Below are 12438 nucleotides of genomic sequence, written 5' to 3' on the forward strand. Positions count from 1 at the left end.
TAAATACTGAGACGGTCAAGAAAAAGGTCAGAAGCACTCGTAAATGACTTGATTCACCGTTTTCTGATCAAACAATGTTCAATCCAATATCGTGAATCTGCACACACGTGAGTCATTACATTTATAAATGCAATTCATTTTTTGCATCTCTCCTAATGAGCTGAGATGAAAGTCACTGGTGAACAGGCAGGCTTCCCAGTATTTATCACCACCTTTACACCAACATTACAAACACCTATTCTGTTTTCTCATTTATCTCAAAAGCTACCCACACTAGTAATCACCATCCTTTAAAAATCAGAAGCTCAAGCTAAATTATTATTTCCATATCCAAGCAAGTGATTTATCATACATTAGGTTGAAGAAAGCAAAGAAGACATTGTTTTGTGGAGCAACCATTTTTTATTTGTACAAATACAGCCATTCTACTTCAGAGGGATGAAACGAGAAGAATGTGTGGCTCCAATACCAGGGCGACCGTGCTTGACTGGCTTGTAGGTGATGGAGAACTCGCCCAGGTAGTGACCGCACATCTCAGGCTGTGGAGAGAAGAAACAAGTTAGTGCACATGATCAATGCCCCATATACACAGCAGCAGAGCTGCACCAACAGTAATGTAGTTGCTAATCATAACCGCTGGTCTGACAATAAGTCACTGCAAACTCTACACTTTAAGCAGCTCCGAAATTGTGATTACATTGTTTAGTGTTGTCATTGTCAGCACCATCATTCTTAAGCATACTAACTATACAAAAGGGTTCATACAACATGTTGCATACTGTGGGTTGTCTTTTACAGGATGAGGTGGCACACTGTCCTTCACATTTGACCCCCCAAAAAAGTGGAAAACTCAAGTCAGTATGGTTGGAAAAAAAAAACAAACACTGCAGATTGAGTCACATACATGGTTCCAAGTTCCAAACATAGAAGCAACTCAGAATTTGCCCAATGCAAGTTCCAAAATGTGGATTTATCTTCACAATCTACGCTCATTAAATGTTCCTGAATCTCCATCCTCTCATAGCTACTTCACAGAGCACTCTCAACTAAGAATAAGGTATTCACAGTTTTACTATATACCTAATGCCACACCATTAAGAGACAATGGCTCTTGCTTCAAACGACAGCTCAAAAGACAAATTACAGCTGACTAATACAAACAAGTACAATGGAGCGTCCAGGCGAGTCAATTCCAAGTCCTTCCCAAGTTCATCTAACGCACCTGACACGACAGCGATATGACGACACACACTGGAAACTCGGCAAAATCACCTTTTCAATTTTTGCTAAGATGTAGTGTCACATTGCAGTTGGAACTTTTTACTTCCTGCATGCATTGGTAGTATGACCTCTGACCGTGCTCTTTGCAGAAAATACATGCTCACAGCTCTACATTGTCAACCATAGTTGGGGCTCCAATTCACACTCCTTCACAGGAATGTGACTGGCAATGGGTGAGGTTTCAGTGTAGTCACACACCCGCCCTCCCACCTGACAAATGGCACCTCACCTTGATTTCAACCTGGTTGAAAGTCTTGCCATTGTACACTCCAACCATGGACCCGACCATCTCAGGCAGGATGACCATGTCCCTCAGGTGGGTCTTCACCACCTCTGGTTTCTCCATGGGGGGAGCCTCTTTCTTTGCCTTACGCAGGCGCTTCAGGAGGGACTGCTGCTTGCGGCGAAGGCCACGGTTCAGCCTCCTCCTCTGGCGGGCGCAGTACAGCTGCATCAGCTGCTCACTACACAGGTAGAATGGACAGAGGTGTCAATGAAAGACCGGGCTATCTTTACAATGAGTTCTCTGTAAAATGCAGTCTCATAGTACAGCACAATAGCTCTTTTATTGACAAGCCCATATAACTGTTTCATTTGTCAACATTTCACCCCAAAACCACCACATCTAATGCTATGGACTGGAAGTTAAACCCGTTTTATAGCCACAACAAAACATCCGTATGCAGAATGAGTATTAAGTGAAATGGTTGGATGACACTTTATTTTATAACGGGATTTCAGATTGCAAGTACAAAGTAGAGTAGAAAAAACTACAGTACATAAACATCAGCTGACAACCGTGCAGCATCTGTTGTGCAGTAGTTCACTTACTAGGACATGTCCAGAAGCTGGTCCAGGTCCACACCTCTGTAGGTGAACTTCCTGAAGGTACGCTTCTTCTTGATCTCGGTATCCGCCTAAAACAGAGGGACATCATCCCAGGTCAGAGTGTAGCTAGTACAGTTAGCACACAGTACATTGTCGCACAACTGCTTCGACAAAAAACAAATTCAACATCGCTGGTTCACTTTTAACTAGAAGAACAGCCCATTAACCCCCGCTCGGGCCGTCATTTACATTAACAAGACGAGACATATTTTGTTAATGGGACAGGCTAAGTTGTACCACCGAGTTAGCTTAGCCACAGCTAACCCACAGCTCAGGCTAGTAGAGCCTTTATAAACAGAGACTTATCTGACATTTTAAGCAACGATTCTCTACTGAATGCTTAGAGAATGTCTTTTACTGTCGGATGACATCGGCAGCTATCTGATTCAGTTCATGAAGAGCTCAGATGCATATGGATTATATTTGGACAAGCCTCTCGTTTGGTGAGACACCTACCATCTTGCCTGATGTTCCGGGGGAAAAGAACGGCTACAAGTCTCGTCGGGCCTGATATCGCGCGATTTCAGCGAAACATCCGGTAGAGTGTCTTCCGGCGTCAGTTCCCACTCTGAACAGCAGATGGAGGTGTTGTTCTACAGTAACTCCAGTTCCTGTGCAGTGTCAAGTTTCTTACCAACGTGTCCCCTCTTATGATAAAATGCTCCTTACACTCTTTGCACTTTTAGTTTTGATACCTTAGCACAATGTTGAATGCAGTACTATTACTTGTAATGGAGTACTTTTACAGTGTTATATTGGTAATTGTACTTCAATGTAAACAGTGTAACTAAGAATACTTTTACTTATTTCCTTTCTGAGAGATACATTTCAGATTAACATTGAACTAACACCATAATAAACATATTTCTATTCTGAAAATGAAAAACATAGATAGATAGATAGATAGATAGATAGATAGATAGATAATTATACAAATATTTTGTGTTATTTAATTGTTGGAGGTCAAAGGTCGCAGATATTCAGACATTAGTTTTATCCTTATTTACATCTTGAGATACCCGTGTAGTTTATGGAGCATGTGTTATGGAATATTTCTCTATTACTGCTACAATTTCTCATGTCAAGTTTTTCATTATTTGACACTCTGCTTGAAGGTCTGATCCCCTGCAGCTTCACACTGAGCATGGTTTGACCAAGAATGAAGTGGAACATCTTTTCCACATGTCAGCTCCTTGTTAGAAACATAAAAGTCACTTCACACAATAGCAGAAACACTTGTATGTTCTCATTTCCTCTATTGGTATTTAGCCATTCTGTTAGTTTTGGTTTTATTTACTCAGGTTTTGAGAGATCTGATCTGCCTCCTAATACAACACTTTTAAAATGTATATCGTTTTCATTCCTCCAGTAGTGTATGTGCTCTTTAAATGATGCTGTGACATTGATCCCTGAAATTGATTCAGATTATTTAATGTTTTTAATTTTGGACTGCATTATTTAAAAATGTATACAACCCAGCCTATTCTACAACTGTAAATTGATGTAGCTATAGTTGTTTCCATCACTCAATGTGATTTGAATCTGTTCTTGGTTTCCTAAAACACATCTCAAAACATTGTGAGTGTAAATGTTCAGTGTTTCAAATAAAATGTTATTTTAGGGTGGAGATGTTTTCAGATATACACATTTTAAAAACCCAGACAATCTACATTTAAGTGTGAACATTTTCTCTTTTAAAGCAACCTTTTTCAAACATACCATGTGTCTGTTTCCTAAGAAAAGCGTTCAGTATTATACAGTAGTATACAGCTATGTTGTAATAATGTGGCTTGTGAGCTTCACTAAGATATGATGTTTCCTAACACTTCCTGTTTATTTAATCATCTCCAGTCAACTACTTTGTCTTTATTTAAAGAGCTTATCTAGATGCTTTATGCACTTACTGATTTATGTTGACACTTAAACAATGCTACACTGCAGATTAAAGGACCTCTCACATGCCTGCCTTCTGTGCCAAACGTCAGTCTTTTCACAAACCAAATCAACACATGAATACACATTTTTATTACACCGTATTCACAAACACATACTTCTCAATTCAAACATTGCTTTTTCCAAATGGCAGAGAGAATATTCCAGAGGAAAAAGAAGTATAGTCCAATACAAATGTTATTCAAAGTACAAAACAACCCCCATTTAAAAATTACAAATGTGCATAAATAAAAATGATCAAATGTAATTGTAGGATTGGTTTCGCATTTCAGCCAATACTTAAGAATGATTTACTTTAACATTATTCACTGACAAAAAAGAATCAAGTATTCTTGCTTGGAATGTTCAAAACTTCACTTGAGTATTATTTTATCCTCCCCCACCAACTTTAATCCAAAGAAAACAAGCTAACTCCAGTTGGTCTGGTTATGCAAACAAAGGACATATTTCAGCTGGTAAGAAAAAATGAAAGAAAACTGAAATGAGTGAGAGAAAAGATGGAATGTAAAAAAGATACAACTGATTTGTTCTAAAAAAATAAAAATTCAATTTTGTTTCCTTATCTGCCTGAACAAGTGAACTCTATGTGAATGACCAATACTGAAGGAATGAAGATGATACTGTAGAAATAACACAAACAAATGCACATTCTCGTTCACAGGAATTATGTTGTTGACACAGATGATACAGCTTTTACACACAAACACAAGCAAGGGTGTTGTATTCAAAATGTTGCAAAAATGAAGTAAGATGCACTTCCTCTACAAAAAAAAAAAAAAAAAAATCCCTAATGTTTCACTTTTAATTTCATTTCATGTTGCCCTTACAAAAATCTAAGGATCTCCCTTGAATGTAACTTACATGTCAGCCAAAAAAAAAAAAAAAAAAAATGCAAAAAGAGAATAAAGGGGTTTTGGCACATTAATAAAAACATCCCTGGAATAGAAAACTAACCAAGCCAAAAAGACTTGGCTTTTGTGGTCACTTTAAATATAAAAATCACAGAACTACAGTTCATCATGATATGTGTAACATTGGTCTTGCACAAATAGGGGTAAGAAAACGATTTCATACAATACTCAAAAGGATATGACCCAGGAAACGGTGCCACATCCCATGGATATAAAAATAAACCGCCTGCCTGGAGGATCCCTCTTTTATGCAACCTCTTTCCCTTCCTCATCTCCTTCCTTCCCTCCTCCTAGTAATCTGTCCCATCATCTTGGTACACCTGCTCTTCTTCCTGGTAACCTTGGTAACCCTCGTCTTGGTAATCTGGGATGTAGTTGCAGGCAACACCTTCCCCATTTTGATCATCTGGAACCTCTCCTGGCTGAGGACAGTATTTGGCGTCAAATATCTGCCGCCCCAGGCCGAAGTTCTGCCCGCTCTGGTTGGCTCCGCGGCTGTAGCCCATCTGCAGGGACATGGTGCTGTTGTCACACTTGTCTGTGCACAGCTTCTGGTCGTAAATGGCACGCCGTGTCCCTGGAGCAGTCATCCCAGCCTGTGGTAGAGACAGAGAAAAAGAAAATAAGAAATCACTAAGTCGAAATCTGAGTTGACAAAACCTTAGATGGAAAACTCTGCATGTGCTCAGACACCCACGCTACCATACTATTCAATATACCAGAAAAAGATTTAGTACGTCCAAATAATTAGTATGTTGAATGCTGTATGCAGAAATGCAGCCAGCATGCTTTTTATGGCTATTGTGTCCAACAATCGTCTCTGCCTCTGAAGATTGTCACATTGACAGAGCAGCCTAGCGAGAACAGAAACATGACAGCACATTTAAGTTTTAGTACTAGACTAGTTTGTATTTCCTTTGCACAATTACATCATAAAATAATACATTAATATACTACTGCTGCAGGAAGCAGAGGGTCAATGTTCAAGGTGCAATGTTATAACAGTACACACTGTAAGGGCAGCTACAAAACATACTAAAAAGTAAAATTATGCAATTTACAGCACAGCATCAAGTGTTTGGTTTCAGAAAAGCTGATAAAAGTTTGTTAAGCTTGTGCATGATGAATTGATCGTCAATACTATTTACTATAGCATTTCTTGCTATGGTAAATTGTAGTTTTGGAGCTTGGTCAATTGTTGTTGCTGGTGTTACAATATCGGCAAAAATCGATTTCTATTGTTGTTATTGCAGACATAATAAACAGTAGTTATTTTTAATTTTTACTTTTACTTTTTTTTTTCTTATATAATGTCCTTTCTTGCATTTGTGTCCTTATATTATTTAGTTTTGTTTTTCCTCTCTGTGCTGTTAACACACAACACAGTTGATCCAAAGTGCTATATATAGCTGAGTTGATGAATAATGTGTGACTGTGCATTTATTTATCTCAAAAAAGTGCCTGAGCAAGAGCCGAGAAGTGTCATTAAGTTAATATCATCAAGTCATATTCGGTGTTGTTCAGCTTTAATCTGACAAGGACAAAACACAACCAGGGCTAGCAATGCAAGATGAAAGATGTAGCTGACAAAGAAATAAACAGATCAAAGAGAGAGATATGATTGAAAGTTCAAGATCTGCTATGTACTTAAATATGGTATCAAGGTTAAATAATTGTAGATTTGTAGACAACCTATTTCATTGTGATTCACTGATCCTACGTTTATAGCTTTTTACCGATTTTCACTTTGATATGGACTGAATCAATGAGGAAATAAACTGGCATGTCTGGTTCTTTATGAGGGAGGAGACCAAGAGAAATTCAGTGCATGTTGAAAAAACCTGCCAGTGAGCAGGTCATGTTCACAGAGTAGATTATAATACTAACAGGACCTCTCCTTCTTGAACTGACAACCTTAAGTTTCCCTCAGCTCAGAGTTAACAAACTAAAACCTGGTTTGTGGAGTTTACGGCTTTCTACAAGACTAAACATGACAGGAAGCTCCGGGAATAAATGATGCCCAGAGGCTTATTTCCAACTGCAGTCCTATAATGTTGGATTTATGAGAAGATGAGAATGTGTTCAGTACCTGGCTCGCTCCCTTGTTGGTTCCCATTTGCAGGCTGATGGTTGTGTTGTCCAAGGGGGTCTGGACTTGATTTTTGGGGTCATATAAGTGCCTCCTGGTGCCGTAAGCGTTCATACCTGCCTGGCTGGCACACTTGTTGGTCCCCATCTGAAGACAGAAACACCACAATAAATTATGTGCAAGAGCTAAAATACAAAAGTTGCGTTTAAACCCACACACTCCAACAAGATGTTGCATGCATAATATTACTACAATGCTCGTTTTCAAACAAGAACATCAGTGATATATTAATGACAGTAGGCAAACACACTTCATGTGTTCATCAGCTATGTCTACAGTACAAACAATAACTTGTAGGGTGAGTTGTCCTCATTGTTTAGGTAGCCCTCATATCTAACCTGACACCTTCCTCAGTGACAGAAACAACAACAACAGAAGCTTCAGCCTGTAACAATGAGCAGCTCTTCCAGGAAAGTATGCTATGCTTGACATGAGATCATCAGTTTCGCAATAGTTTCTTACTTGCAGTATCGAGATCAGCTCCTCAAGCCTGCAACATGCCTCAGACACAGCCACAACAGCAAGATAAGCTGCAACTTGTTTTGCTGAATAACTAACACTTTTCTATTTTTTGTTTTTACTTTAAATGGCAACTGTCCTCACATTTTATGAGTTTCAGACCTGTACAGACACATATCTTGGTGTTTAAGGAAATGCAGCATTCAGTTTTCACTGAGATTCTGAAACAACACTGAACTGCTGATGACTCCTTATATTTTAAACCCTACTGCTCATTGAAACAGCAAACAGATATTAAACAATGTATACCTGTAGGCCAATAACACACTGTCCAGCCTTCATCTTCTCTTCATCAAACACCCTCTCCTGCTTGTCTGCGTACTTGACCCCAATGTCCACCCGAGACTGGATGCCCTTGGTCTTAGCCTGAGAGAAAAGAGCATTGAAGGCCGTCATAAAAAAGAATTTTACTTTCTGGATAGTAAAAACATCACTCCCTATACAAGTGTCATATATAGTGTCTTTTTTAAGTCTTACCATGTTAGCGAGTGCGAGCAGCGCTGTTTGGACCTGCGTCATGTTGCCGTTCTCAAACAGGTCATTGGCTTCAAATATGTCATGAGGCTTCAGGCCATATGCTGTGGTGGCTTTGATGAAGTTCGTCAGGTTCTCCAGCTGTGACCACACCAAATTCAAACATGATCAACAACAGTGTGTGCACAGGATCTATGTGACTATCTCTCTAATCTTAAATGCGCCTTCTAAGAACAAGCAGTTCTGTGGCTGTAATAACAGTTTGTGTTTGCAATGTTCAGCCATCTTTAATAGTGGGAGTGTTTTTTTTTGTTTTGTTTTTTTACTGTTAAAGTTTCCACCTCAGGAAAGAAACCAGTTTTAGAATCCAGCTCTAAAGCAGTGGCTGTAGAAGCAAAACAAGCCTGCAACACGAGTATAACCCTTGTGCAAACGTGATTCAGTGTGCTGACATCCTAACTTACAGAAAAGCACAATGCAACAGCACAGGAACATCTTGTCTGCTGCTATTTGTTAGCTATGTACAAATGCAAGTCTCCAACTATGTGCAAAAATTAGACGCTCATTTCGACACACCCGCCATTGATTAAAACCATGCGTCATCATCCAGCTCACCTGATGCCAGTTCAGTGCAGAGTGGTTGATCTTCCTCACAGAATTTGGTGCAAGTGTGTTGATAAGTCTGAGAGGAAACAAGAGGATATATATTTAGGATCCAAACCATAGTACATAATTACAATGGATGATCGAGGCCATCACACTACGGCCTACTGAAGCACTGCTTACTCGCACAGGATGACTCCATCCTTCAAGCCCTTCTGGAAGTCAGGGCCAACACACTTGCCAGTGATGTCTTCGATCCAGATCCTCAGCTCCTCTTCTTTTTGAGGGTCGTACTTCTGTGCAATCTGTTCAGGAGGAGAGGTCAAAGGTCACAGATATATATCTATATATACACAAGCTCAAATTGTGAGGGGCAATAAATCACAAGAAAATGCCAAATTCTACTTAATCTTGCTTTTAACTGTAAATTACCCGCCCCTGGCACAAGTGTTTTGATAACCTCTTCTAGTGGATCATTGCAAAGATGTGTTATCAGCATCAGTCAAGGTCTAGTTACAACCAGTCAATGCAGTCATAGTAATGGCACAGTACCAGAATTTTAAAAGCAGATACAGAAAACAATGCTGGATACCTCTTTTGATACCAAACACAAAAAGATAAAAATTTGAGGCACACATAATAGGATCATTTTTCATTTTATCATGAGCAATCTGAACCCCCTGCTCAGCCTTAGCTGGAAAATCTGATCATAGACCTTTTGTTTCTATATGGCTTTAGCAGTTTGAATACTTCAGAATGCCAATAAATGTTTAAATATGTGGTGTTGTAAATGCATCCATACTTTTGACAACCTCAATTAATCGTTTCATAGTTTGTCTCAATTTTTTTTTTTGGTCACCAGATGACAAATCCTACTCCTATCCTACTTCTCCCATGAACTCTCACTCACACAAACACATCCCAGACAAACCGATAACCGAGCTGCATTCGTAACAATGTCAGTAATAACATACTATGTCTTAATATTATGACGGAATGTTATCATATTTCATGGTCACCGCTTAAGTTCACATTGATGAGTGTTTTATTCTGTGTCAGAGGGGGTTTTGACATTTATAAAAAAGGGTGACAATGACATGACCTCTGACACACACACACACACACACACACACACACACACACGGATATCCTGTTTGGTAAACTGCTAAATTCTGCCTGGAAACACAGGAAGGCCATTGCTGAGAAGGGGAGGGAGCGTTTTAAGAGGCTTAACATGGCACAAAGATTGACTTTATGATGAGGGTGTCAATGTCGAGGTGCTACTTAGATTAACAAGGGTTTGGGTTTTCTTATTGGACTGGTGACAGAAGTGTGAGAGACATGTTTCTCTGGCTCTGAATGGGGCCATTATGGTCATGTAAACAAAAAGCCAAGCCTGTTGTAGGGTAAACTAGAGAGCAGAAATGAAAAGAAAACAAAGTCAGTGGTTCAGACAGAAACAGGTATAGATTTTCTTCTGGTCTGCTGAAGGACAAGGTGTTGACTGAGGGAGCTGCGTGCAAACTCAGAAGCCGCTAACAATCCCTCTCTGTCCCAAGGGCAATGAAGGACTGCACCGCAGAGCTCAGCCTACAATATACATAGAGGTTGGCTGCAGTCTCCTCACAGCTGGTTGTACTCGAAAGAATGTCTGTCTTCTAATTACATTTCCTTCATTCGGTTATCCCCATATTAAAAAACAACACTGGCTATTTTAATTGCCCGCAAAGAATCCTACAGATGTAATTTACGGAGACAAGCTGAACGCAAGGAATTTGGCCTTACAGTGGTTGGATTAAAGAGCTGAATGAAAGCAGCGAGAGTGCACAACTGTGCCTGTGGAGCCAATGGATGAATACAGAGACCTTTGTTAGGCTCAAAAATGAGGATTGCAGCTAGTTAACTTTGAGTTCACCATCTGAGCTTCTGAGATGCTTACTGGTGCAGATTTTCTACAGGAAAATAAAAGGGAGGAGGAGGGCGTGGAGGAGTGTAAATCCTTCAATGCCTCAGATTTCATGGTAAAGGCTGTGTCACTGATGGCAGGAAATACCACTGAAATCAGCACCCCCCCCCCCCCTTCTAGACCCTCTCCATTCAAGGACTTCTCTGGCAACAGACGGAGGAAATCTATGTGGTGTCTTTACGTCCGGCACATGTTCTGTAGTGACTTGGGGAGGGGATGCGACCCTTTGTCTCCCGTGCAGAGGAATGCAGTTGAAAGAAGTGCATCACATGAAGGTGTGTTAAAGAGATGTGTATCTGGGAGCAAAGTGAGCAAAACCTTTAGATGTCCGTGGCAAATCATTAGCGTTTTGAATTATTTTCACTAAGAAAAAGCAGACGAGAAAATGGATGGACAACATATCGTGATATTACACAGTGACAACACATTTATATCCTTCAAAATAAAAAGGCAAAGCTGTCAAGGTTATGCAGGTAATCTTCAGCATCAGTCCTGGTATTTTAAGTGGATCCGTGTGCACAGAGGTCAGACCAAATAAACAAGGTGCCCTGCTCATCGAGGCCTGCACTCTAGAAGTTACACATTATCGAACTTGGGTCAGTTCAGTCTGTGTAAACTTCACTCTCCACAAAGTCTCATTGTGCACGGTGAGATGTAAAGCTGTCCCTGCACTGATTTGACAGGATTTCAGCGAAGAGAAGTTGAGATAAGGGAGGACCAACGTGAGACCGCAGGGGAGCACGTAGGAAACTATTCTTGCACTTCACACGAAGCAATAAAATAAATAAATAAATAAATAAATAAATAAAAAAAACACTCAGGCACGGCCGATATATGGATGGACGGTGTCCAACCCAGCCACTAATTGGTGAATTACATTATCGGCTAATAGGGGGCACAAGGCCGGGCAACACGCTGCACGGGCGGTAGAAACCTCTAGAAAGGGGGATAACAGTTTGTGCCACAACGACAAACTTCTTTGCCAAGAAGGACAACGCCCATAGTCTGATTTTAAGTTTTGTCTCGCGCCCAGGAGAGTCGATTCTCCGGTGAACGCCAGTCTGAAAAGGTGGATAAGCAATCTGTGACGTATTCACACGCAAGAAAAGTTTTATGACGATTATAAAAACAGATTATAAAGTCTGTTTAAACACTTTAAAACACCGCTCCTCCATCCCCTCCCGACTACCTTTAAACCTGGGCACGCATATCAAAATGGAGGCCAGGTGACGCTCGGAGAAAAGCACAATGGGTGGATGGTGACGGGGAAAAGTTCAGTACAAGTTACTTTATTTATGTATTTACTTATTTTGAAAGAAATTTACACCTACCTTGTTTTTCACCTCCGCTGTTAGTCCGAAGGCAGGACCCTTGTTAAAGGACATCGTGAAAGAGCGGCAACTTTGTTGTTTGAGTGGAGAGAAAAAAAACAGACACTGGCTCGAGGATAAAATCTGCGCTAAATTATCTTCGACTTTCTCTTCCAATGAAAACGGTGTGAGCTAAATACTTCCTTTCTCTTTTACAGCCGCCAATTAGAGCGCTCCCACGGTTTCGACCAAAGGGTGTCGACTCACAGTCAAGATGGTTCCCTGCTGCTGGCGGTCCACCGGAGCAGCAGGGCCAGCGACGGCGGAGCAGAATCCTGGAAATGAAACGTACAGATAACAACAGGTCTTTGTGTGGGTATTTAA

The 12438-nt window shown here is 40.3% G+C and overlaps 2 protein-coding genes across 3 annotated transcripts; both read right to left on the bottom strand.

Annotated features, from left to right (window-relative positions):
• Window positions 1–382: 382 nt before the first annotated feature.
• On the bottom strand, window positions 383–2700 carry rps15 (ribosomal protein S15). Its single transcript, XM_037084305.1, has 4 exons — window positions 2626–2700; window positions 2113–2198; window positions 1511–1745; window positions 383–539 (listed from the first exon to the last, which is right to left on the bottom strand). The coding sequence occupies exons 1-4, from the start codon at window positions 2626–2628 to the stop codon at window positions 426–428; spliced, it is 438 nt and encodes a 145-aa protein (XP_036940200.1). The 5' UTR covers window positions 2629–2700; the 3' UTR covers window positions 383–425.
• Window positions 2701–4171: 1471 nt separating this feature from the next.
• Window positions 4172–12276, bottom strand: cnn2 (calponin 2). 2 transcript variants are annotated; one of them, XM_037084301.1, is made up of 7 exons: window positions 12076–12266; window positions 8962–9083; window positions 8791–8857; window positions 8179–8316; window positions 7951–8067; window positions 7123–7269; window positions 4172–5629 (listed from the first exon to the last, which is right to left on the bottom strand). In XM_037084301.1, the coding sequence occupies exons 1-7, from the start codon at window positions 12127–12129 to the stop codon at window positions 5324–5326; spliced, it is 951 nt and encodes a 316-aa protein (XP_036940196.1). In that variant the 5' UTR covers window positions 12130–12266; the 3' UTR covers window positions 4172–5323. The 2 variants fall into 2 exon arrangements, with proteins under 2 accessions (XP_036940196.1, XP_036940195.1); XM_037084300.1 differs by having other exon boundaries at window positions 7951–8316; window positions 12076–12276.
• Window positions 12277–12438: the final 162 nt, after the last annotated feature.

Source organism: Acanthopagrus latus, chromosome 21 (assembly GCF_904848185.1).
Source record: "Acanthopagrus latus isolate v.2019 chromosome 21, fAcaLat1.1, whole genome shotgun sequence".
Classification (NCBI taxonomy): domain Eukaryota; kingdom Metazoa; phylum Chordata; class Actinopteri; order Spariformes; family Sparidae; genus Acanthopagrus; species Acanthopagrus latus.

Coding starts and splice junctions, on each gene's coding strand:
- rps15 (XM_037084305.1), bottom strand. Junction 1,746..2,112: donor CAGCTTCTGGACATGTCCTA/GTAAGTGAACTA, acceptor CTACCTGTGTAG/TGAGCAGCTGATGCAGCTGT. Junction 540..1,510: donor TCAACCAGGTTGAAATCAAG/GTGAGGTGCCAT, acceptor TTCTCTCCACAG/CCTGAGATGTGCGGTCACTA.
- cnn2 (XM_037084300.1), bottom strand. CDS start 12,129: ATGTCCTTTAACAAGGGTCCTGCCTTCGGACTAACAGCGGAGGTGAAA. Junction 8,858..8,961: donor GATGGAGTCATCCTGTGCGA/GTAAGCAGTGCT, acceptor GTTTCCTCTCAG/ACTTATCAACACACTTGCAC. Junction 8,317..8,790: donor CTGCACTGAACTGGCATCAG/GTGAGCTGGATG, acceptor GTGTGGTCACAG/CTGGAGAACCTGACGAACTT.